Genomic DNA, 26,294 nt, shown 5'->3' with positions numbered 1-26,294 from the left:
TGCTGCAACCTGCAGCCTCTCTCTCTTAGTCTTTCTGAACCATATTCTGACTCAACACAGAGACTATGTGAATATGTGGGGACACGGTCCCCTCCTTGGGGCTCCTGCACCTGCTGCAACCTGCTGCCTCTCTCTCTCAGTCTTTCTGAACCATATTCTGACTCAACACAGAGACTATGTGAATATTTGGGGACACGGTCCCCTTCTTGGGGCTCCTGCACATGCTGCAACCTGCAGTCTCTCTCTCTCTCAGTCTTTCTGAACCATATTCTGACTCAACACAGAGACTATGTGAATATTTGGGGACCCGGTCCCCTCCTTGGGGCTCCTGCACCTGCTGCAACCTGCAGCCTCTCTCTCTCAGTCTTTCTGAACCATATTCTGACTCAACACAGAGACTATGTGAATATTTGGGGACACGGTCCCCTCCTTGGGGCTCCTGCACCTGCTGCAACCTGCAGCCTCTCTCTCTCAGTCTTTCTGAACCATATTCTGACTCAACACAGAGACTGTGAATATTTGGGGACACGGTCCCCTCCTTGAGGCTCCTGCACCTGCTGCAACCTGCAGCCTCTCTCTCTCAGTCTTTCTGAACCATATTCTGACTCAACACAGAGACAATGTGAATATTTGTGGACACGGTCCCCTCCTTGGGGCTCCTGCACCTGCTGCAACCTGCAGCCTCTCTCTCTCAGTCTTTCTGAACCATATTCTGACTCAACACAGAGACTAAGTTAATATGTGGGGACACGGTCCCCTCCTTGGGGCTCCTGCATCTGCTGCAACCTGCAGCCTCTCTCTCTCAGTCTTTCTGAACCATATTCTAACTCAACACAGAGACTATGTGAATATTTGGGGACACGGTCCCCTCCTTGGGGCTCCTGCACCTGCTGCAACCTGCAGCCCCTCTCTCTCAGTCTTTCTGAACCATATTCTGACTCAACACAGAGACTATGTGAATACTTGGGGACACGGTCCCCTCCTTGGGGCTCCTGCACCTGCTGCAACCTGCAGCCTCTCTCTCTCAGTCTTTCTGAACCATATTCTGACTCAACACAGAGACTATGTGAATATGTGGGGACACGGTCCCCTCCTTGGGTCTCCTGCACCTGCTGCAACCTGCAGCCTCTCTCTCTCAGTCTTTCTGAACCATATTCTGACTCAACACAGAGACTATGTGAATATGTGGGGACACGGTCCCCTCCTTGGGGCTCCTGCACCTGCTGCAACCTGCAGCCTCTCTCTCTCAGTCTTTCTGAACCATATTCTGACTCAACACAGAGACTGTGAATATTTGGGGACACGGTCCCCTCCTTGAGGCTCCTGCACCTGCTGCAACCTGCAGCCTCTCTCTCTCAGTCTTTCTGAACCATATTCTGACTCAACACAGAGACTATGTGAATATTTGTGGACACGGTCCCCTCCTTGGGGCTCCTGCACCTGCTGCAACCTGCAGCCTCTCTCTCTCAGTCTTTCTGAACCATATTCTGACTCAACACAGAGACTAAGTTAATATGTGGGGACACGGTCCCCTCCTTGGGGCTCCTGCATCTGCTGCAACCTGCAGCCTCTCTCTCTCAGTCTTTCTGAACCATATTCTGACTCAACACAGAGACTATGTGAATATTTGGGGACACGGTCCCCTCCTTGGGGCTCCTGCACCTGCTGCAACCTGCAGCCTCTCTCTCTGTCTTTCTGAACCATATTCTGACTCAACACAGAGACTATGTGAATATTTGGGGACACGGTCCCCTCCTTGGGGCTCCTGCACCTGCTGCAACCTGCAGCCTCTCTCTCTCAGTTTTACTGAACCATATTCTGACTCAACACAGAGACTATGTGAATATTTGGGGACACGGTCCCCTCCTTGGGGATCCTATACCTGCTGCAACCTGCAGCCTCTCTCGCTCAGTCTTTCTGAACCATATTCTGACTCAACATAGAGACTATGTGAATATTTGGGGACACGGTCCCCTCCTTGGGGCTCCTGCACCTGCTGCAACCTTCAGCCTTTGGATAAAGGGGCTCCGACCCATGGAGGCAAACGAGCATGAGCAGCATGCAATACCACAAGTTTATCTTTCAGATCCCACCGCCGGCAGATTTTGTGTTTCCCTGCTGGAGAATGTCAGGGGGTGGTGGGCAGCAACTGGGAGTGTTCGACGCTCCCACGCGAGACAGCAAGAGTGCTTCAGTAAACGTCTGCAGACCCCGTGGCTGAAGCAAGAACCACAACGCTGCAAAAGCTCAACAGTGTCCTTTATATAGCAAAGATAAAGATACATAACTGACCGTCCTTTTGCATGTAAAACTGCCGATGCAAAAGCTCCACTGATATATGACTTGGAGGGTATTTCTTCTAACTGGCTCCACAATTGGGAAATGCACGTTGAGGCAGGCTTGGGATGCAAGGGGATGGTCATTATTAATCTAATTAAATTGATAAAGTTTCATATTTTCAGCATTTTATTGACATTAGTATTTAAATACCTCGATGGTACGTGTTCATGTTTCACTCGATGGTATTTAAACCTTGATGAAGGTCTCAAGCCCGAAACGTTGGTTATATATCTTTATTTTTACTGTTTGACCTGCTAAGTTTCTCCAGCCTGGTGTTTTTACTTTAAATATCTCGCTATGGCGATGTTTCCAAGTATGCATAATTTGGGAATTTTCAAGGCTTTATGACTACAATAACAAAAATTATGGCAAAACTTAATAGTGCTCTGTTCCTCCTGGGCAAAGAAACATTTTATATTGCAGCATTTCATTCCCCCCCCCCCCAAAAAAAAACCATCCAAATGTTTGTAGGAGCACAATTTAGAGTGAGCACCCCAATTGATCATTAATCTTTAGAGAAGGAAACTAAACTAATGAAGGATAACAAAACAATGTAATTTTGCAAAGCTTCAGAGCTCACATTTGGACCTTCTTTGGGCAGATTTTAAGTTTAAAGGTTTGAAACACTGATGGAATTAACTACTATGCAGAATTAAATAAACAATTTTATATGGGTGTATCCATTTCTCTTGGGAGTGAGAAGTTGATCTATTTATGATTAACTTTAATTAAAAATTACAACCATGCCAATAACATTTTAAAAGAAAACTATTTTCCAAGTTTCACTAATAGTCAAAGCCATAGAGCATGAAAACAGGCCTTCTGTCCATCTTGCCCATACTGAGCATGTATAATTTGTATGGATCTAGCCTACATCCCTCTAAAACTTCGCAGTCCAAATGATCAAGCTGGGTTATCTGCTCTTAATGAATTAACTAACTAACTAACTCAATTGACGCGGTTTCCTTATCCAAGAAGTCAACCAATTCTTGGGTTGAGCAATGCTTCCATTAATGTCCATTAGCAGATTTTGCCACCAAGTCTATTTTCTATAGCAATCACTATTTTTACTATAATCCTTTCATTTAACTAACAATGACCAACACTACCGATAATTAACGAAATATATATATGGTATCCAGTCATCATTGAACATTGCACAGTTATGATTATTAATTTTAGAACTACCGCACAGTACAGGACAAACTTTATAAATAGCCGACAGAATTTGCATAATGTCAATTTGATGTGAAGGGTTATTCGTAATCCCCGGAACTTTACGAAAAGAGAATCATTTTAGCAGGCAATCTCAATATACATAATCAGAAGCCAAAAACTCACAGTAAACCTATCATTATTTTATCAACAACTCTACTACTGATCTTCCAAAATGTTTTCTTTCCAGCAAATTGTAATATTTTGTATCCACTTTACAATCTTCTGGACATTTCATTCCATAGATGAGCATAAAGACAACCAGAGCAAAAGAAAAAAAAATTCCTCCTTACCAGACTCTTTCAAAACAAATTATGCAACATATACTGCCCTCAAATGCAGATTAAAGGCTATTCTGGCTAAAGGGTAATATGGGATAAATAAAAATATTAAAATAAAGATTTATTGTAATAAAAATAAAAATATTCATTATAATCGGGGTACTTTTTTTTTTAATGTACAGAGTTATGGGTGCCTGGAATATCTTTCCCGGGAAGGTAGTTTAAGCTGAAACATTAGGGGCATTTAAGAGATTCTTAGACAGAGACCTGGATGAAAGAAAAATAGAGTTACAGGATACGGAGGGTTTAGTACTTTTTTAAAAAAAGGAATATATGGGTCAGCACCACATCAAGGGCCAAAGGGCCTGGACTGTGCAGTATTGTTCTATATTCTATCTAATTTGGTGACTTTATTTTTTTTTTCAAGGCTGTAATGAGATTCAAAATTCTATTTATTTTATGCATTATCTAGGATGTGAAGCACTTTCTGTGAAAGTTATCAAGAAGCATATATGCCAATGCAGCAAACAACTACAAAGGCAAATTCACGTGGAGATGCAAGAGTTTGCAAATGCTGGAACTTGCAACAAAAATTAAATTGCTCGATAAACTCAACAGATCGAGCAGCATTTGTGGCGCGAAAAGAATGAAGCCAGGTGTGGATTGAGACAAACTGACTAACCACAGCTATCTATATTACACCTCTTCCCAGCAGGTTTCTCGTAAGGATGCTATTCCCTTCTTTGAATTTCTCTGTGTCATTTGATCTCAAGATGTGGTTTTCCATTTCAAGACTTTTTAAGTGTCCTCTTTTTTTTCCCCCAAGAAATGTGGCTTCCACTTTACTGTGGTTGATGGAGCCCTCCCTCAGATTTCCCCCATTTTCACACCCCTTCCCCAAAACATTTCACTCCACTGGCCTCTGCAACCAGCACGTCATCCATTGTCATTTTTTTCAACTAACTGGGGATCATATAGTAGTGCTATAGATAGACTACAACTCCCTAGCGAACCAGCACAGGACGTCATTATGTGGCACGCACGATTCAGTGTTTTCAAAGAATATGCATGTGACTTGAGTAAACTAGTTCTGATTTACCTGCAACTGTGTGTGTCGTTATTTCATGTTCATCAGTGACTACAATTGGTGACCCCGATGGGTCCAAAATGAACTTTTAGATCATATGGATACTGCAGCTGTTGCTGTTAAGCTACCACCCTTCTGGACGGCAAAACCAGAGCTATGGTTTCGACAGGCTGAGGCACAATTTCACCTCAGGAAGATCTAGGTGGACACGACTCACTATAATCATCTCATCAGTGACTTGGACCAAGCCACTGCCAAGCGAGTCAGTGACGTCCTGCGTGATCCACCAGAACCTGGAGAGCGCAAGTATGACACTAAAAGCACTCCTACTGCGAATTTACGGCATGTCCCGCAGAGAGAGGGCCGCCAGACTGTTACACATGGAGGAGTTGGGTGACCGTGCTTCATGCAGACTAATGGATGACATGCTGTGCCTGGCATTCAGCCAACAGTCAGATATGTTATTTGAACAGCTCTTCCTGGAGAGGATGCCAGAAGACATTAGATTCTCATTATCACAGAGTTCTTTCGAAGACTCCAGGGCAGTGGCTGCAGAGGCAGATGTCCTGTGGCAGGGGAAAAAAAGCACACCAAAACATCTTTGGACAATGTTACTGCATCACAGCTATATGCACCAATTGTTGACGCTACTTCCCAAGACAACGCTCTCAACACACCAGATCCTACAATGAAGCAATGTCTGAAGTCAGGCAGACAGCCTGTCGACACTTCCACCTGGTGGAAGTCGATGGGGGGGGGGGGGGGGAGTTGGGGAGTCGATGCACATAGGTGCCTACCACCCTCTGCGTTCTCAGGAAACACCCTGGCTGACCATCGTTAATGGCTGCAATGGTTGGCCAAAAATCTACAAATCTTTTATATGTTTGGGATCAGCTATCCCAATGTAAATTTTGGGTGGACACAGGATTGAAGGTTAGTGATTTTCTACCAACCGGCTTTGATGCACCTTATCCTAGCCCTAATCTCCAACCAATGGCAGACAATAGTTCCAACATACCAATATATGGCACCAAAAAAAATGAATGTTCAGTTTGAAGGAAACGTTTACACATGGTCTTTTATTATAGTGGCAGTGTCTTGATTGCTACTCGGGGCTGATTTCCTTCGAGCTCATTCTTTCACGGTGGATTTAAAAAGGTGTCGGCTGGTGGATAGTACCATCTTTCAAACTATTTGCCTGGCAGAATCGCTTGTTCCTGTGCTGTGCCTTTAAGCCCTGCATAAGACTGTGTGTTGTTAAGTTCTCCAGACTTGTAGAAGAGATTCCCAAAACTAATACTCTGCAGTTTTCATCCTCTGCCACAAAACTCACCATATTTCTACCAAGGGTCCTCCCATTCATGCTAAGGCACGTTGCTTACCTCCAGAGAAACTACAATTAGCTAAACAAGAATTCCACAAAATGGAAGAGCTGAGAATAATTCGCAGATCTGAAAGCCCATGGGTGTCTCCATTACATTTAGTCTAAAAAAAACGCACCGGAGGGTGAAGACCTTGTGGAGATTATAGACTGCCCAACGACGCCACTATATAGGATCGCTACCCTTTTCCTCATATTCAGGATTTTTCAGTGAATCTGCATGGGGAAAAAATCTTTACAAAAGTGAACTTGGTGTGTGGATTTCACCAGGTGCCAGTGGAACCAGACAACATCCCGAAAATGGCAATAATTACCCCTTTCGTATTGTTCGAATTTTTACGTATGCCTTTTGGGTTTAAAAAATGCAGCTCAGACCTTTCAGCGAGTTATGGACACAGTAGGGCGTGGCATGGTCCATGTATTCATTTATCTAGATGACATATTAGTGGCAAAACTAAAGAGCACATAGAACATCTGCGTACACTCTTTAAATGTCTGCGAGAATTTGGACTCACCATCAATCCAGATAAATGTGTTTTCAGACAACAATCCATAAAATTCCTGGCCATACAATCACCGACAAGGGTGATTCTTGGGTGGTTCGCTTTGGCCTATCGGCAAACACAAGTGGAAAGGGTGAGCAAATTTAAGTTGTTGGGAGTCATTATCTCGGAGGACCTTTTCTGGACCCAACGCACTAATGACATCATGAAGGAAACTCATCGGCTCCTCTACTTCCTCAGGATTGGCGGAGGTTTGGTATGACATCAGAAACAGCGGCAAATTTCTACTGATGTGCAGTGGAAAGTGTGCTGATCGGCTGCATCACAGTCTCGTATGGGGACACCAATACCCTGAGCGTAAAGCCCTCTGAAAGGTGGTGGACATAGCTTAGGATTAAAGTGAATATTAAAATTTCAAGAAGGTGTGGGAAGCCCTACAGATATTCCCCAGTCTCCGCAGATAATAGACAGTCCAAGGGAACACAGCAGGTCCCTTCCCGCCAGGTTGACTCCTAGATTTACAGTTTGTAGCAAATGGGGCCATTGCTTTGTTTTTCTCAAATGTGACCACCAGGAATTCAGTCAAGAAATATCATGGAGGGGTGGCTTGGGAGGAGGGAGTGATAGGAAAGAAGAGCAGCAGCAGGAGGCCCAACAGATGAGTAGCCCAGAAGAAGAGGACCAACAGCAAGAAGCCAAGCAAAGTGAGACAAGCAACTCATCAGGAAAGTCAGAAGAGACACAGATACAAGGAAGAGAAGACACAAACCCAGGTACAGACATGGAAGAAGAAGAAGAAGACCAAGATCTGCACAGAGAAATAGAAGGTAAAACAGATGGACAGAATATAAAGTTTTTTTTTCCCAAGAACAAATTAGATCATTAAAAGAATAGCTGACATTAGAATTTAGAGAAATGAAAAGAAAAATGAAAAGTACAGAAGAAAAAGTGAATAGATTAGAGCTGGTCATAACAGAAATAGGGAAAAGATGAGAAAATGTGGAAGAACGAGAAACTGCTGTAGAAATGGAAGTGAACGTCTTAAGAAGAAAATTGGAAGAAAGTGATAAAAAAAATTAAAGAGACACAAGAAAATAGATATGTTGAAAAATTATAGTAAGCGAAACAACATAAAAATAGTGGGCCTAAAGGAAGATGAAGAAGGCACAGATATTTTATAAAAGAATGGATCCCAAAGGTCCTGGGAATGCCAGAAATGCAGGAAGAAATGGAAATAGAAAAGGCACACAGAACACTAGCTCAGAAACCACAGACTCAACAAAAACCAAGATCCATTTTACTAAAATTTTTGAGATATACAACAAGAGAAAATATACTGGAGTGGGCAAGGAATAAAGTTAGAGAAGACAAAAAACCATTGGAAAACAAGGGTCAAAAAATATTTTTTTACCCAGACATAAGTTTTGAACTCAAAGATAAGGAAGGAGTTTAATACAGCAAAATCGATTCTATGAAAAAAGGTTATAAATTTATGTTAAGACATCCAGCTGTGCTTAAAATATTTATCCCTGGGGAGCAAAACAGACTGTTCTCAGATCCGGAGGAAGCACAAGAATTTGCAGAACGCAAGCAGGACAGAAGGAAAGATGAAGAGATGTAACAAGAATGAAGAATGGAGATAAAATATATAAAGATGTAAAAATAATGTATATGTAAGAATTAAACAAGGGAAAGAGAAGGGAAGAAAGGAAGTAAAGGGGGGAAAAAAGACTGAATTTTGTTAAATCTGTTTAAAAAAAAAGTATTTTCTTGGGGGGGGGGATTGGGTGGGAGAGAATAACCGTCACTGTGAAATCAGTTGACGCTTGCGAGACGGTTTGCAATCCAAATGGAGAGGGGAATTGTGGTTGCCCGGCAAAGGATAAGGGGCAACTCAGAGGGGGGAGGGGGACATTTGGGGCTAAGCGAATATTGGATGTGGGAGTTGTTGAAGTATTTTATGTTTTAAATGTGCTGTCATACATTGAGATTTTTAAAAAGGAAAACTGAGAGATGAAAATGGGGAAAAGGGGGATGGTGGTGTGAAGAAGTGGAAATGAGGTGTAAACAGGGTATGAGATGGCCATGTTGAATTATGACTAAATATTAATGGAATATATAACCAAATTAAATGGAAGAGGCTACTAAATTTACTAAAAAAATAAAAAATAGACATAGCATTTGTGCAGAAAACACATCTAACTGAAGTGGAACATAATAAATTAAAGAGAGACTGGGTAGGGCACGTAGCAGCAGCATCATGTAATTCAAAAGCTAGAGGTGTAGCTATATTAATCAATAAAAATGTACCAATTAAAATAGAGGAGGAAATAATAGATCCAGCAGGGAGGTATGTAATGATAAAGTGTCAGATATATTCAGAATTTTGGAATTTGCTCAATATATATGCACCTAATGAAGAGGATCATAAGTTTATGCAAGATATTTTTTTGAAGATTGTAGATACGCAAGGGAATAATATTGATAGGAGGGGATTTTAATCTTAACTTGGATCCAATGTTGGATAAAATTGGACAAAAGACTAGCAAAAAGAATAAAGTAGCCAAATTTATGGTTAAATCAATGCAGGAAATGAAACTTATGGATATATGGAGGAGGCAGCACCCAAGGGAGAAGGAATATTCATATTATTCGAGTAGGCATAAAACATACTCAAGAATTGATATGTTTTTGTTGTCGGCCCATATTCAAGGGAGAGTTAGGAAAACTGAATATAAAGCTAGATTGTTATCTGATCATTCAACCCTATTATTAGCAACAGAACTGGAGGACATCCCACCGAGAACATATAGATGGAGGTTAAACTTCATGCTATTTAAAAGGCAGGAATTTAGAGAGTTTATTGAACACCAAATTAAAATGTACTATGAAATAAATACGGAATCAGTGAAAGACAAATTTATATTATGGGATGCAAGAGGGCAGATAATAAATTATGTAACTAAGATGAAAAAAGACTACAATCGGGAAATAGAACAGTTGGAAAGGGAGATAATAAGTACAGAAAAGGAACTAGCAACAAGGGATGATATAATAAAAAGAGAATTGGCGGACAAAAAAATAAAATACGAAACATTACAAACGTATAAGGTAGAGAAGAATATAATGAAAATAAAGCAAAATATTATGAACTAGGAGAAAAAACACACAAAATATTGGCCTGGCAACTTAAAACAGAACAAGCTAAAAGAACTGTATTGGCATCAAGGAAAAAGGACAAACAAATTACATATAATCCAATGGAGATTAATGAGAACTTTAAGGAATTTTATGAACAATTATACCAAACTGAGAACAAGGGGAAAGATGATAAAATAGAAGAGTTTTTAGCTAAAATTGAACTGGCGAAATTGCAAGAAGACGAACAAAACAAACTGATAAAACCATTTGAAATAGAGGAAGTACAGAATATATTAAAAAAGCTGCCGAACAATAAAACGCTTGGAGAGGATGGATTCCCAATAGAATTCTATAAAACATTTAAAGAGTTATTAATTCCTCCTCTCCTGGAAGTAATGAACCAGATAAAAGAAACACAAAACTTGCCGGATTCATGTAAGACAGGAATAATGACAGTAATACCAAAGACGGGGAAGGATCCACTAACACCAGCATCTTATAGACCAATATCTCTACTTATTCAGATTAAGATAATAGCAAAATTATTAGCAAACAGATTGGCTGACTGTGTACCAAAAATAGCAAAACAAGAAAAGACGAACAGCGGATAATGTCTGTAAATTTATTAATTTAATTCATGCAGTTCAAGGAAATAAGATGCCAACAGTGGCTGTTGCTTTAGACGCAGAAAAAGCCATTGACAGGGTAGAATGGAATTACTTTTTCAAAGTATTACAGAGGTTCAACCTACCAGAAAAATAGATTAATTGGATTAAAGCATTATATAATGGACCATTGGCGAAGGTAACAGTAAATGGATATGTATCGAACCAATTCAAATTAAGCAGTTCGGCGGGCAGCAACCTCCTTTGAAGAAGACCACAGAGCCCACCTCACTGACAAAAGGCAAAGGAGGAAAAACCCAACACCCAACCCCAACCAACCAATTTTCCCCTGCAACCGCTGCAACCGTGTCTGCCTGTCCCGCATCGGACTTGTCAGCCACAAACGAGCCTGCAGCTGACGTGGACATTTACCCCCTCCATAAATCTTCGTCCGCGAAGCCAAGCCAAAGAGAAGAGATTCACTTTAGCAATAGAACCATTGGCAAAACTGATAAGAATAGAAAATAAAATAAAATGGATAAAAATAAAGGAGGAGTATAAAATCAGTTTATTTGCAGATGACATCATAGTATACTTAACAGAACCAGAAATATCAATAAAGAACTACATAAGAAGAAAAAGGAATATGGAGAAATATCGGGGTGCAAGATCAACACAAATAAAAGTGAAGTGATGCCAATGAGTAATACTGATTATACAGAATTTAAAAAAAGAATCACCATTTAAATGGCAAACACAAGCAATCCAATACCTAGGTATTAGGTAATAATTTAAGCCACTTGTACAAATTAAATTATCAGCCACTAATAAAGAAATTGCAGGAAGACTTAGAACATTGGAAAGAATTACTGCTAACGTTGATAGGGAGGGTAAATTGCATTAAAATGAATGTCTTCCCAAGGACACAATACTTATTTCAATCGTTACCAATTCCCTTAACAGAGAAATTCTTTAATGAACTAAAGAGAATAATAAGGAAATTTTTATGGAAAAGGGGGAAACCGAGGATAGCGTTAGATAAATTAACAGAGAGGTATAAACAAGGTGGTTTGCAGTTACCAAACTTTAAAAATTATTATAGAGCAGCACAATTAAGATATCTATCAGATTTTTATCAGACAAGGGACTAAGATAGAGCTAGATAAAATAGGGGAGAAGGTAACCGAACATATACTTTATAAGTGGGATGAAAAGCTGCTACGATATAAAAGCTCTCCAGTATTGCATCATTTACTCAATATATGGAAGAAGATTCACTAAGAAAGGAAAAAAACAAATTACCAAATACCAAAATTATTATTGACGCAAAATCAGCTAATCCCTTTTACAATAGATAACCTTTCCTTTAGAGAATGGGAGAGAAAAGGAATTATAAGAATAGAAAATTGTTTTTTGGGAAATAATTTATTAACATTTGAACAGTTGAAGTACAAATATGGAATAACTCATGGTACAATGTTTGCATACCATCAACTGAAAGCCTACTTAAAGGATAAATTGGGAAACAGACTGAGATTACCAAAAGGAAGCAGCTTTGAATATGTGATTACAGAAACAATGATAATTAAAAGATTTATAACGAGTATGTACATCAAGCTGCAAGGTAAGGAAAATGATGAAATAAGCTATAAACCCAAACAAAAGGATTTAAACATAAAGATAAAAAATGAAACATAGGAAAAGTTATGTTCTGGAACTATGAAGAATATAATAAACACAAGGTTACACATGATACAGTATAATTGGTTACACAGGTTTTATATCACGCCCCAAAAGTTTAAAAAAATGGGACCCAACAGTATCAGACAGATGTTTTTGCTGTAAAAAGGAAATGGGAACAACAGTACATGCAATTTGGGCATATGAGAAAGTGAAACCGTTTTGGAAAGATCTAAATCAGGTATTAAATAAAATCAAAAAAAACAACATACCAAAAAATCCAGAGATCTTTCTTCTAAGTAAGATAAAAAGTAAAGAATTAGGCCCCAAACTGGATGAAGCGCAAAAAAGATTTACTATGATCGCCTTAGCTGTAGCAAAAAAACGTATAATGTCAACTTGGAAATCAGAAGAGAGCCTGAGAGTACAGCAATGGTACATAGAAATGAATAAATGTATTCCAAAGAAAAAAAAACATACAATTTAAAAAATAAAGTAACATTATTTGAACAAATTTGGGAACCGTACATGGAACAAAACAGAGTGGGCCTACCGCGGACCTCCACCCCATAAAATGATAAGAAGATAAAATGACTTGATCCGCTGTGTAAAAGTAGATGACACATTTTTCTTGTTTCATTTTTCATTGTGTGATGACGTTGTTTAATGGGTTTAGTGTATTGTATATGTTGAACGTTTAATGGGTTTGGAGGGGGATGGGAAGGGGGGAGGGAAGGGAGGGGGGTAAAAAAAAGGGGAGAAAATGCTACGGTGTATATTTAAGAGGGAAATGTTTGTATATATTTTGGTTGATATGGTTCACATTGTGAAAAATAAAAAAATATTTAAAAAAAATAAATATCATGACGACTGCCCACTTAATCAACTTAAATAAATATCCATTTCGGTAAGGGGAAAATTATGTTAGGTTACATAGGCATCAACTAAAGAGGAAGTAGTAGCCCCACTATCTGTCATAAAGGGAATCCTTACCCCCTGAACTTCTAAATCCAAAACTGGCTCACACAGGAATCTGTTGACAGACCAGGAATAGTCATTAGGCAAAAGGACGCTCAGTAGTAAAGGGCTGACGTTCCGGGGGAGAATTTCTGTAATATTCTCAGGGACGTATGAGTCTGATTAAAAAGGGACAATCCCTTTTTCAATGGTCTGCAGACTGCCAGGTATTCCCTGTCTTTTTCCTCTGAGAAAATCTACCAGTGGTTGGTACTAAGGGACAGGGTGTCTGGGTCCATGAGAAGAATACGCAGGCCGTGGCCATTTATTGCCTGAATTTGCTGATGTTTGAGGGACTTTTTCAAGTGTTTGAGGGAATGAGGCCGAGCATGATGTCAAGCACTGTACCATCTCAGTTTTTGGGCTTTGTACTATTTTGCTACAGATTCCAATGATAGATCACTGCCCGATGCAGCTGTCCAGCTGCTATCTGACCAATCCATGTTATTAGTGCATATCGCTGTGGCCACTGATGGGGGTTAGGCACCTTAAAAACATAGTGTTAAACTGGGGAGACTGGCTCCCTGCATTCCATGTAATGTCCCCTGCATATGTCGAATAAGTTGAACAAAACCGGTCCCAATACTCTGCACCTCCTCCTTGTCATTTGGGCAACATCCTAAAACCTTAGTCATATCAGATGATGCAGAGCCATCTTCAGAGCTCCACTTACCTGATTATTCTGGTAGTCTTCTAATGGAAATGAGGCTCTAAAGGCAATCCCAAGTCTGGTGATTCCCCATGGCCACAATCCATTTGTGTTTTTCATCTTTGGTTAAAATCATGCATCAAAGGCTGAATAGATCTTTGGGGGGGGGGGGGGGTGGCTTGAAATGTAAGAATAGTACTCATTATAAAAGCTATGAATTTACCTGGGTTTGTTTTTCGATTAGGGCTTTGGCTCATAATCACGCACATCTTATGGGGCTTCAAGGTGTAAACTTGGGAGGGTAGGGCTGACCAGAGGGCGGACCAGAGGGCGGACCCCTGGTAGGCCAGGCAACCAAATCCATACGGTAAGTTGAGGATAGTATGGTCACGGTTGGAAGGGGAGCAGAGGTTGGAGTTGAAAGGGGAGCTGATGGGGTTACTATTTCCAATGAATATCGAGGGGGTAATTCTATGGGTTGGCTTCCTGTGGAAAAGCAAGGGGGGTGGTGGTTAAATGGAGGTACCTAGCCAATCATCTCCCTCCTGATCCACATATTTTGGAACAATTCTTAGAAGACATGGACGGGACCCGTCCCTTTTTAAATTTATTGTTACCTTTACTTTTTCAGTTTCCTTACATTGTTTAACAGCCTTTTCCTTACATGCTCCCCACTTTGATACTTTAGCACCTCCCAGAGCTCATTACCCTTCCCATCACTTATACCCTATCCCTCTGCAACTTGCATTACGTTTCCAGTTTGTTCGTCTAGACTTTTGATTCATCTCTTCGGCTTCAGTCCTCCAAGCTGTCATCAACAATTTTCACTCCTCTATATTTCTTTTCCATATGGCCTCCTCTGCCCTTTTACACATAAGCCAAATCCCAGGTTCCTCCTCATTTCCTAGAATTCTATTCAGTGACCCAATTTGTGAAACATCTGATCTTGCATTGGATTCTTCTTACACAATTTGCCCAAGGGAGTATTTTCTCCCGATTTATCACACCCTTGTCCCATGTTGTCCTTCTGTTCCTTTGCACCCACTTCAGAGTCCTGACCTTCGTATGGGGATCTCCCCTCATAACAACCAGTCTAAGGCAGGGCATCAGAACTAGGGCAATACGTTACGTTGGACAGCACCTTTATTCCCCACCCCTTATTTTCAACGGGTGATTCCTCAAACAGCGAGTCCTCTTCTGAGTGAATCCTCAAACACTACCCCATTTATTTTAATGATACAGGATGGGGATGTGGGATCGTAAAATTGAAGGATAATTTGCCTTGTGTAGAAGGACACTGCTGGGAACACAATTGTATTAAGGGAGGGCACTTTTCATGCACTTGTTTAAGAAAGGAATGCTTGAATCTAACTCAAGGAACTCAGTTGGTTTGTGGAGATTCTACTAGGAAAAACAATGGGAAATATAAAGTATGGATAGGAAAAACCATCCTCAATTTTGGTAACGTATATAGAGATCCCTGACGCTGGTACCAACAGATGTATCGAGACCCCACCGGTTTAAAAAAAAGGCTATGTGTTCTTCTTAATGAGACTTTTACTACCATCATTTCAGGAAACAGCCTTCCTGCCTTGTTTGCCAGCAGGTCGTTAGGGGCCTCCCGTGGTCCTTTCACCAGAGCTAGAAAACGGATCATCGCCCTAGGGGTGACCAGGGAATTCTGTGCAGACTGTAATAATCCTGGTACCCGAGGATCCAACATCGGATGGGGAGTCCTCAGCTCCATATACCGTCGGAGGATCGGCTGGGGTGGTGGCAACCAAGAATCACAATGTCCTCATGTGGCTTAACGGCATTGGGCAATGAGATAGTGGCAGGGCTGGAGACTGTCAATCGAGAGTTGGTAGAATTGAGACTTCTCTCATCACAAACCTGATATATGGTGGATTATCAGTTTGCTACCCAATGTGGCGTATGCTCTATTGTAGGGATAAGTGCATTACCCAGGATATCCATAATCAGTTAGACAGTTTTAGGCAGGGTCCCAGGGGACATTATGGGTGGTTTACTTGCTGACATGGATATTTGGTGGGGTGGGGGTGGGGGGGAGGCGAGGGTCATATGTTCTACATGCATTTGTAATACTAGCGGCAGTGTTAGTTGCTCTGTGCTGCAATTTTCTGTGTAAATGTTGGCTGTAAAACCATTCTAACGCTCATCTGCCTCTATTGCACTATGATCTTCCATTCCACCTTTTGTATGTGATTCACTTATTCATTATCTTTAACCACTTCAACATTATAATCTAATGATAATAAGGAAGGAATGTAGTATTAAAATGAATATTAAAATGATTCAGAAGTATTAAAGTCAATTAAAACACAAAATGGAAGCCAAAGGTTAGAAAGATTGATGGGGGGGGGGGGGGGTCACTGGGATACAGACTGATACAACCTTTGAGAGGCACCAAAAGATGGCTTTGGAATATAGGCAATGCAAGATTGCTGAATGTGGAATAATTGTGACTCAAACAATATTATTCAATCTTGATTCAGGGAAATGGGGATGAGCTTCAAGGGGTGTGACTTACCTTGCATGTAATGTTACATAACTTGTATGTAATGATAATACACCTTTAGCCCACCATGGTTAGTCAAGTATATAAATGTTGATGCATCCCTTTGTCATATAGAAGCCCCAGGAGACTGCTTTTGAGGCTGAAAGCAGGAAGGGATCGCTCAGCTTAACTTGGCATCTAATAGCATTAACTGAACTCATTCTGTGTGCTTTGCTTGCATCACGAGCAATGAAAACCCACATTTATTCACTTTAATACTACAAGGACATCTCATACAAAACTCTACCCACCATCAAGAACATCTACAGGGAAAGCAGCAACAATCATCAAGGATCCACACCACCCAGCACATGCTCTGTTCTTGCTGCTAGCACCTGGAAAGAGGAACAAGTGCCACAAGGCTCGCACCCCCAGGTTCAGGAACAGCTGCTACTCCTCCACCATCAGACTCCTCAACAACAAACTCTGTATTGCACAGTTTCAATTAATTATTTTAAAATGTAGACATAGAGCACGGGTATGAGTCTGCGCCACCCAATTAACCTACACTCGGGTACATTTAGAACGGTGAGAGGAAGCCAGAGCCAGGGAAAACTCATGCAGACATGGGGAGAACGTACAAACACCTTACAGATCCCAGTCCCGACTGCTGGGGCTGTTAAGGTATTGCCCTAACTCCTACGTCACCCGTGCCGTATAACCAGATAACCATTTACGGAGCGGAAACAGGCCATGTCAGCCTTTCAAGTCCGCACCGGTTCACGAGAACAACTCCACTAGCTCAAAGCTCCCGCTCACCGCCACGTGATGTTCAGGTTGAAATTTTTTGAAATATTGATAAACATATCCAGATCTCGGTTTTGTTGATTGTGAATAATGATCAGGTCAAAACAGGCACTGTCAATTATTGGATTTAACAGAGCAATATAGCAGGAAGTACACTCTCTCTTTAGGTGAGGAGTAGGGGAGACAATTATAGAATCTTCACAATATCTTTATTTATTAATATGGAAATATCATTTAAGCCAAAGAACCCCAAGAAAAGGTTTGGCCCAAAATGATAGGATCCGTTTGATTACATTTCTTTATTTGTCTACATGTGTACGCTGAGTAGTTTTGCTTTGTGCTACCGCAAGTGATAATTCAGCCTCACCTGCAGAAAAATCTCAGGGTTGTATGTGATGTCATGTATTTACTCAGACAATAAATATGAAATCTGAAATTAAGGTCTGGAACCAGATCAACCATTACCATCATCATCTGGACGGATAAGTGTTACAAAATTATGCTATTAGTACTCTATTTTCACGTATAAAATGCATACACACATATAACGCGCGGATGTAGTATTCTAAATTAGCTCAAGGACTGAAGTTGTACGATTTTGTGGCTTTGGGAAAGAATCAAGGTGACACATTCGACAAACAACCTCCCCATCAAACTGTGAAAAGGAGAGTTCAGTTGTTTGAGAAAATTAAAAATAAATAAATCGGGCATATTCTTGATCAAGGTGGAATTTGCTGAAGTCTTTTTTTTGGTCCTCAATCAGATACAAATGTGTGACCAATATAATTACAAAACAACTTTGATGAGTAACATAAAACACCTCAAGTCTGAAACACAAAATCTTGATTGTCTTTGCTCCTAGTTCACAAATTGTTCACTACTCATCAAAGTTTAAATAAGATTTCTCATTACATAGTATTTCATTACATGGTATTCATTAAGGTTAAGCATGAATGTGAATGTCTTTTGTTTCATTTAAACAAACACACATTACCAGGTGAATAGGCAATAATCCTATTTTAAATAGGAACCTAAACTCCACTTCTCCCTAAACAATAAAAAAACTTTCAAATTTTTAATAATACAGCTAAATCAGTGAAATATTTGACAACTTATAAAGATGGACTTAATTGTCTTTAATGAACTCTATAAAAGTTTATATTTGAAAACAACTAAAGTAAAGGATGAGGCCCCACACAAGCTTGAGTGAACATGCATCAGTAACAACGCATCCTTCCCATATTCTGTCTGTACACGTTGCAGCATTTTAGACTCAACGGTGAATTCTTCAACTCGAAACTCTTTTTTTCCCCCCATCAGAAATGGCCTTTTCTGCCGGTCATAATTTTGGTTAAATTATCATTATCTATTTCTATTAGCATAGACTGGCCTGCTGGGTATGTTCCACATCGTTGTCATTATACAGCTAATTAAGGGTAATCCACTTTTAAATGCTATTCTTGAAAGTGCATTTGTTCTCATCCTATCAGGAAGATTCTTCTTTTTTCAACCCATCCCTTCTCCAAGTTTTCCACTCCTCAAAACTAACTTGTTTTCTCCCCTTCTCAATTCTGACAAAAGACGTTGAAACATTAATTTGAGTGTTATAGGGCATGTTAGAATAATTATGGGTAAAATTTGTCTTTAAAAGAGATAGATTGTGGGGGGGGGGGGGGGTTTAGTGTAGGTTACACTTCACAGAGTAACACTTCACAAAAGACATTTCATTTACAATGCAAGAGCTTTGCTGAAGCTGTACATTCAGACTCCAGAAGGCTTTGCAGAAGCAATGAAGAAAGCTGATCTATTGTGTATGGGCAATAAAGTCCAAGCTCAGAGATACTGATAAAATCTTTCAAAATTGGGTTTGGAGCCTTGGGGGAGGTAATTTGTTTTTTTTTTACAAGGAGGGGAGTGAGGGAGGGAGAGAGAGAGAAAGAGAGAGATATGGCAGGCTTGTTGAAAAACCCATTTTGAAGACAGGTTGTGAATTCTGAGTTCAGCCTGTTCAAAACCCTTGTAGTCCTTACAAGTGGAAATGGCTGGCCAGAGTGTTTCTCCTGAAATAGGGAAACAAGAACTCTGTCATGACCTAGAAGAGGAGGATGTCATTTGGAAAACCCATGATTGACGCAAATTTCTTTGGCAAGACACTGAAGTGACTGATCTGAAGAAATTAGTTTGTGTGTGTCCAGCGAGGAACAAATTTCTCTCTGAAACCAACAAGAACCTTCCTGAGCAGTAATCATTTAACTTTAAGCACCAGAGTCTGGTGAAGATTCATAAATGTTAAATTCCGTGCACAGTATGAGAATTGCCTGATACTGGTGAATTTAGAGAAGTGAAAAGTGAATGATTGAACAGTGAAGCAGAGAACGTTCCTGAACATATACATATTACATACATGTGTGCTTAGAATTAGAAGGGGGTTAAGTTAAATTAATAGTAATAAGTTAAAGTTTGATCCTGTATTATGTTTAACAAAAATTAAAAAAACAACTTTCGTTTAAGTAACCATTGTCTTGGTGAATTTCAATTGCTGCTGGATTCATTACAAGAGACACAAGAAACCAGAGATACTAGAATCTGAAGCAAAAATAAACTCTTGGAACAACTCAACAACATCTGTGGAAGCAAGGGGATGGTCAACTTTTTGAATCAAGACTCCACATCAAGACTGCTTGCATAGAAGAAAGACAGCCAATATATAGAAGTGAGAGGGAGGGAGAAGTCCACAGTAAGGCCAAACACCAACTAGAACGACACCCTCTAGAACAACCCAAATAATATAGAAATCTTCCAATTTTAGTGAACTGTTTCCCACTCCCATCACTCCAACCTTTGTCAACCTTTTCCATCCCTCCCCCATTACCAAGACGCACTACCCTCCTCTGTCTGTTTACATCTGCCCATCACCAACTGTGAATATTTATTGATCTATCCTTTCTACTTATTATCTCTTTCTGCATGGAGGTGATTGCAGTTGGTATGTCTGGCTGTTGCAAGCAAAAATTTCGGTGCATACATACATTTAATTTAATTTTTTTTAAAAAATCTTAATTTAGAGATAGAGCATGAAAACAGGCCCATGAACTCAGGCTATCCAAAAACAACCAAGTGACCAATTAACCCACTAACCTGTATGCTTTGGAACATGGAGAGAAACCAGAGCACCCAGAGGAAACCCATCTGGTCACTGGGAGAACTAACAAACTCCTCACAGATCACAGAAGATTCGGACACGAGTCTCTGGTGCCGTAACAGCATTACACTAAATGCTATACTAAAAGTACTGACTTAAACCATTATACCTATCCACCTGGCTTTTTTTCCTCCTTGTTTCATCTTTCTTATCCACTCCTCAACCCTGTTCTAATTTTCTCTCTTTTCCAACAAAAAGTTCATCCTGAAAGAACATGGATCTTTTTTCCCCCACAGAAGATGCCTGATCCGCCATATATTTCAAGTATTATTTTAAATTTCACCACCTGCAGTTTGATTTTTTTTTTAAATCTCTATTTTGTCACCCATCTTCAAACAAGTTTAAAAAAATAGTTAATTTCCATTATCATGTCAAGAATAGAATCTGAACAATTCTAGAAACTCAAATTATTTTTATATACATTTATTTTGGACACTGTGTAGGGTGTACGTGCACTGTGGTCCAGAGATATTCTGTTTGGTCAGGTTGTCTATACAACCTGTGGGTGGGACAGGTCATCAGAATGAGTGACCAGCATATGCCTCACCAGCTCTTCGACGGTGACCTGAACACATGAATGAGACCTCATGCAAGCACTATAAAGATGCTGCGAAGGAAACCCTGCGCTACTGCGACATCTAAGAGAACTAGAAGTTGCGGCTGCCAACAAAACCCACCATGAAGCCTCCACCAGTGTCGAAGACAAGTGCTGCCAAAAGCAGGTGGAAAACCATGAACGGTGTCACAAAGCAGCAGCCACCGTTATTACAACAATGGACTTCCAGTGCCCCCATGGTGTCTTTGGTGCCCAACAACGTGCCTTCTTTGACTCACAGAATTACCAATATATCTACATTTGCACAATCTGATGATAATAAAGTTGAATTTGAGTGAAGCAATTCCCCATCCGCATCTTTGGTCGATGATTCCAATTTATGATCCGCATCCCACTCCGCTCTCCCCGTCAAAGTCTCTCACCATCAACAGGTCACTTCTTAACTCTCTCTGTCGGCCCAATGCAGGCAAATGGATCTGGCCCAGAATGCCAACCTCATCGACATCGACCAGTTGGGCTGAAGGGCCCGTTGAGCTGCGTGACTCTTCTCCAAAGGAAGCAGTCAGAACTTTTCCAGTCCCTTGTCATCCCTTAATGGAGCCACTCAAACAGTCCCACCTCCCCTCAAAGTGAAGGCAACTCCCATCTGGATTAAAAGTACAGCAGGAACAAACGAGGCACATCAGAAGAGCTGGGTAACCATGGGGCATCTGCACATCCCCGGCAGAGACAAGAAAGCAGAGGCTTTGGTGCAGATGAAAACAATGGCAGGGCCTCCACATCTCCAGGGAGGACATTTCCGGGGGGGGGGGGGCAACTGCGCATGCGCACCCCTCACCCGCAGGGCCTGCGGCGGGAGAGGAGGAGAACGGCATTCAGAGCGTGTTCGGGCTCCGATTAAAGTTAAAGGAGCCGGAGGACGATCCGCGCCCGGGTATCAACTCGCCGGCCGAGCCCACCCGGGTGGAAGCTTCTGGAAAAAACAGAACCCCCCCCCTTCGAGCCCGCCTCACTCACCGCTCAGGGTCTTTGGGGAACCTGAAGAAAGGGATCTCGGGGCAGTTGGTGCTTTTCCTGCTGCAATTCGGCGCCGCGCAGAAGTTCGGCATGGTCCTCCCGCCACTTGTTCTCCTCCCTCCTCCCTTTCTCCTTCTCTCTCTCCGGAGAAAAACAAAATCAGCTTCGATTCCCGTTTCCAGGGCTCACGTGAAAGGCGAGCAGGCCGAATTCCCGTCACGGCGCCGACGTCACCGCGCCCTCCCACGGCCTTGCGTCACCGCGCCCTCCGACGGCCTTGCGTCACCGCGCCCGCCCCAGGACCTCCAGTATCCCGCCATCCAACGCGGTGGACGCCTTGCGCTTCTTGCCCGGAGACCAGGAGGGGCAAATATTCCGGCACCCACAATAGGCCCTGTCCAAATTTGTGCTGAAATGTGATCATTGAGCCTGCATTCACCTCTACAGCTGGCAGGGGGTTCCCCCCCCCCCAAAAAAAACTCCTCCCCTTTCACCCTCTGTCCCCACAGCCTGAACCCCTCCTAATGTTAAATCCCTCTATCAAAGCGAACACATAGAGGAACAACACTCGGTTTTCCGTCGGGGCCCTCTCCAGTGGACATTGACCTCCTCCCACAGCAGTCCATTCACTATCCACCCTGCCTCCTCACCCTTCTCCGCCTATTCCTTCCTGCCTTTTGGACTGTCCTCCTCCCCCTGCCCTTTTATTCGGACGCCAGCTGACATTTTTCCATACCCTGATGAAGGGCTCAAGCCTGAACTGTTGGTTATGTATCTTTATCTTTGCTGTAAGCATGGTGTCGGCAAGTGCAACGACAACGGGCGCCTCCTGTTCGAGCTCTGCGCAGAACAGCGGCTTGTCATTACAAACACCCTTTTCCAGCAGAGGGACAGCCTGAAGACGACCTGGATGCATCCCCGATCCAAACACTGGCACCTCCTGGACTACGTCCTGGTGCGAGAAAGAGACAAACGAGATGTGCTCCACACCAGGGTCATGCCCAGTGTGGAATGTCACACTGACCACCGGCTTGTTCGCTGGAGGCTCAACCTTCACTTCAAGCCAAAGTCCAGGAACAGTAAAGCCCCCAGAAAGAGGTTCAATGTTGGAAACTTGCAGTCAGACAAAGTGAGAGGAAACTTCCAGGCAAACCTCAAAGCAAAGCTCGAGGATGCAATCCGCCTCACGGACTCGTCCCCTGAAACCCTCTGGGATCAGCTGAAGACTACCATACTGCAATCCACTGAAGAGGTACTGGGCTTCTCCTCCAGGAAAAACAAGGACTGGTTCGACGAAAACAGCCAGGAAATCCAGGAGCTGCTGGCAAAGAAGCGAGCTGCCCACCAGGCTCACCTTACAAAGCCGTCCTGGCCAGAGAAGAAACAAGCCTTCCGTCGCGCATGCAGCCATCAGCGCAAACTCCGGGAGATCCAAAATGAGTGGTGGACTAGCCTCGCCAAGCGAACCCAGCTCAGCGCGGACATTGGCGACTTCAGGGGTTTTTACGAGGCTCTAAAGGCTGTGTATGGCCCCTCACCCCAAGTCCAAAGCCCGCTGCGCAGCTCAGACGGCAAAGTCCTCCTCAGCGACAAGATCTCCATCCTCAACCGATGGTCAGAACACTTCCAATCTCTTTTCAGTGCCAACCGCTCAGTCCAAGATTCCGCCCTGCTCCAGCTCCCTCAACAGACCCTAAGGCTAGAGCTGGATGAGGTCCTCACCCGGGATGAGACATATAAGGCAATTGAACAACTGAAAAGTGGCAAAGCAGCAGGTATGGATGGAATCCCCCCCAGAGGTCTGGAAGGCTGGCGGCAAAACTCTGCATACCAAACTGCATGAGTTTTTCATACTCGGCTGGGACCAAGGAAAGCTGCCTCAGGACCTTCGTGATGCCATCATCATCACCCTGTACAAAAACAAAGGCGAGAAATCAGACTGCTCAAACTACAGGGGAATCATGCTGCTCTCCATTGCAGGCAAAATCTTTGCTAGGATTCTCCTAAATAGAATAATACCTAGTGTCGCCGAGAATGTTCTCCCAGAATCACAGTGCGGCTTTCGCGCAAACAGAGGAACTACTAACATGGTCTTTGCCCTCAGACAGCTCCAAGAAAAGTGCAGAGAACAAAACAAAGGACTCTACATCACTTTTGTTGACCTCACCAAAGCCTTCGACACCGTGAGCAGGAAAGGGCTTTGGCAAATACTAGAGCGCATCGGATGCCCCCCCAAAGTTCCTCAACATGATTATCCAACTGCACGAAAACCAACAAGGTCGGGTCAGATACAGCAATGAGCTCTCTGAACCCTTCTCCATTAACAATGGCGTGAAGCAAGGCTGCGTTCTCGCACCAACCCTCTTTTCAATCTTCTTCAGCATGATGCTGAACCAAGCCATGAAAGACCTCAACAATGAAGACGCTGTTTACATCCGGTACCGCACGGATGGCAGTCTCTTCAATCTGAGGCGCCTGCAAGCTCACACCAAGACACAAGAGCAACTTGTCCGTGAACTACTCTTTGCAGACGATGCCACTTTAGTTGCCCATTCAGAGCCAGCTCTTCAGCGCTTGACGTACTGTTTTGCGGAAACTGCCAAAATGTTTGGCCTGGAAGTCAGCCTGAAGAAAACTGAGGTCCTCCATCAGCCAGCTCCCCACCATGACATGACTACCAGCCCCCCCACATCTCCGTCGGGCACACAAAACTCAAAACGGTCAACCAGTTTACCTATCTCGGCTGCACCATTTCATCAGATGCAAGGATCGACAACGAGATAGACAACAGACTCGCCAAGGCAAATAGCACCTTTGGAAGACTACACAAAAGAGTCTGGAAAAACAACCAACTGAAAAACCTCACAAAGATAAGCGTATACAGAGCCAATGTCATACACACACTCCTGTTCGGCTCCGAATCATGGGTCCCCTACCGGCATCACCTACGGCTCCTAGAACGCTTACACCAGCATTGTCTCCGCTCCATCCTCAACATTCATTGGAGCAACTTCATCCCTAACATCGAAGTACTCGAGATGGCAGAGGCCGACAGCATCGAATCCATGCTGCTGAAGATCCAACTGCGCTGGATAGGTCACGTCTCCAGAATGGAGGACCATCGCCTTCCCAATATCGTGTTATATGGCGAGCTCTCCACTGGCCACCATGACAAAGGTGCACCAAAGAAGAGGTACAAGGACTGCCTAAAGAAATCTCTTGGTGCCTGCCACATTGACCACCGCCAGTGGGCTGATATCGCCTCAAACCGTGCATCTTGGCGCTTCACAGTTCGGCGGGCAGCAACCTCCTATGAAGAAAACCGCAGAGCCCACCTCACTGACAAAAGACAAAGGAGGAAAAACCCAACACCCAACCCCAACCAACCAATTTTCCCCTGCAACCGTGTCTGCCTGTCCCGCATTGGACTTGTCAGCCACAAATGAGCCTGCAGCTGACGTGGACATTTACCCCCTCCATAAATCTTCATCCGCGAAGCCAAGCCAAAGAAAGAAAAAAGATAAGGGTATTAAAGGTTACGGAGAGAAGGCGGGGACGGGGTACTGAACTTTAAGATCAGCCATGATCTCGTTGAATGGCAGAGCAGGCTCGAAGGGCCGAATGACCTACTACTGCTCCTATCTTCTATGTTTCTGTGTAAAGATAAATGTTTGACCTGCTGAGTTCCACCAGCATTGTCTCTTTACTTCAAACGCAGTGTCTGCAGACTTTCGTGTTTTACTTCCAGCAAATCTCCCCTCATTCTTCTAGGCTTCGAGGGAAAAAAAGTTCTCACCTGTTTAATCCTTCCCTGTAACTCAGTTCCTGAAGTCCGGGCAACATCCTAGTAAATCTTCTCTGCACCCTTTCATTCTTATTGGCCCCTTTCCTGCAGTGAGGTGACCAAAACGGCACACAATCACAGTTGTAATGTGCAAAAAAAAAAAAATTCAATCGTGCAGACAGATCTTTCAGTGATCTCAGTCAATTATGGTTAGGGTGTCCAATAGCCTGATAACTTGTGGGGAGGAAAAGCTTAATGAATCGAGAGGTGCTGGAGGACTCTGTACCTTCTCCCTGAAGATAATAGTGAGATGAGATTGTGACCAGGGTGTTTGGGATCCTTTAGGATGTTGATTGCTTTTTTGACTGCCAAAGATCTGTTGGAAATAATGTTATAATAGTCTCCCTGGGACTGTGTGGATTTCCTATGGGTTCTCCAGTTTCCTCCCACATTCCAAAGCAGTACAGGGTTAGATGGTTAATTGGTCACGTGCGTATATTTGGGCAGTGCA

The 26,294-nt window shown here is 42.5% G+C and overlaps 1 protein-coding gene across 1 annotated transcript in view; it reads right to left on the bottom strand.

Annotated features, from left to right (window-relative positions):
* LOC138739647 (52 kDa repressor of the inhibitor of the protein kinase-like) overlaps positions 1 to 22,234 on the bottom strand; it is a 117,838-nt gene extending 95,604 nt beyond the window's left edge. Inside the window, exon 1 of the mRNA XM_069892123.1 lies at positions 22,000 to 22,234. Within this exon, the coding sequence (XP_069748224.1) occupies positions 22,000 to 22,091 (92 nt within the window). The 5' untranslated portion in view covers positions 22,092 to 22,234. The remainder of the gene's footprint in view (positions 1 to 21,999) is intronic.
* Between the last annotated feature and the right edge of the window lie 4,060 nt (positions 22,235 to 26,294).

The sequence above is a fragment of the Narcine bancroftii genome, chromosome 7, assembly GCF_036971445.1.
Source record: "Narcine bancroftii isolate sNarBan1 chromosome 7, sNarBan1.hap1, whole genome shotgun sequence".
Taxonomy (NCBI): domain Eukaryota; kingdom Metazoa; phylum Chordata; class Chondrichthyes; order Torpediniformes; family Narcinidae; genus Narcine; species Narcine bancroftii.
This window is presented reverse-complemented; position numbering and strand designations above follow the sequence as displayed.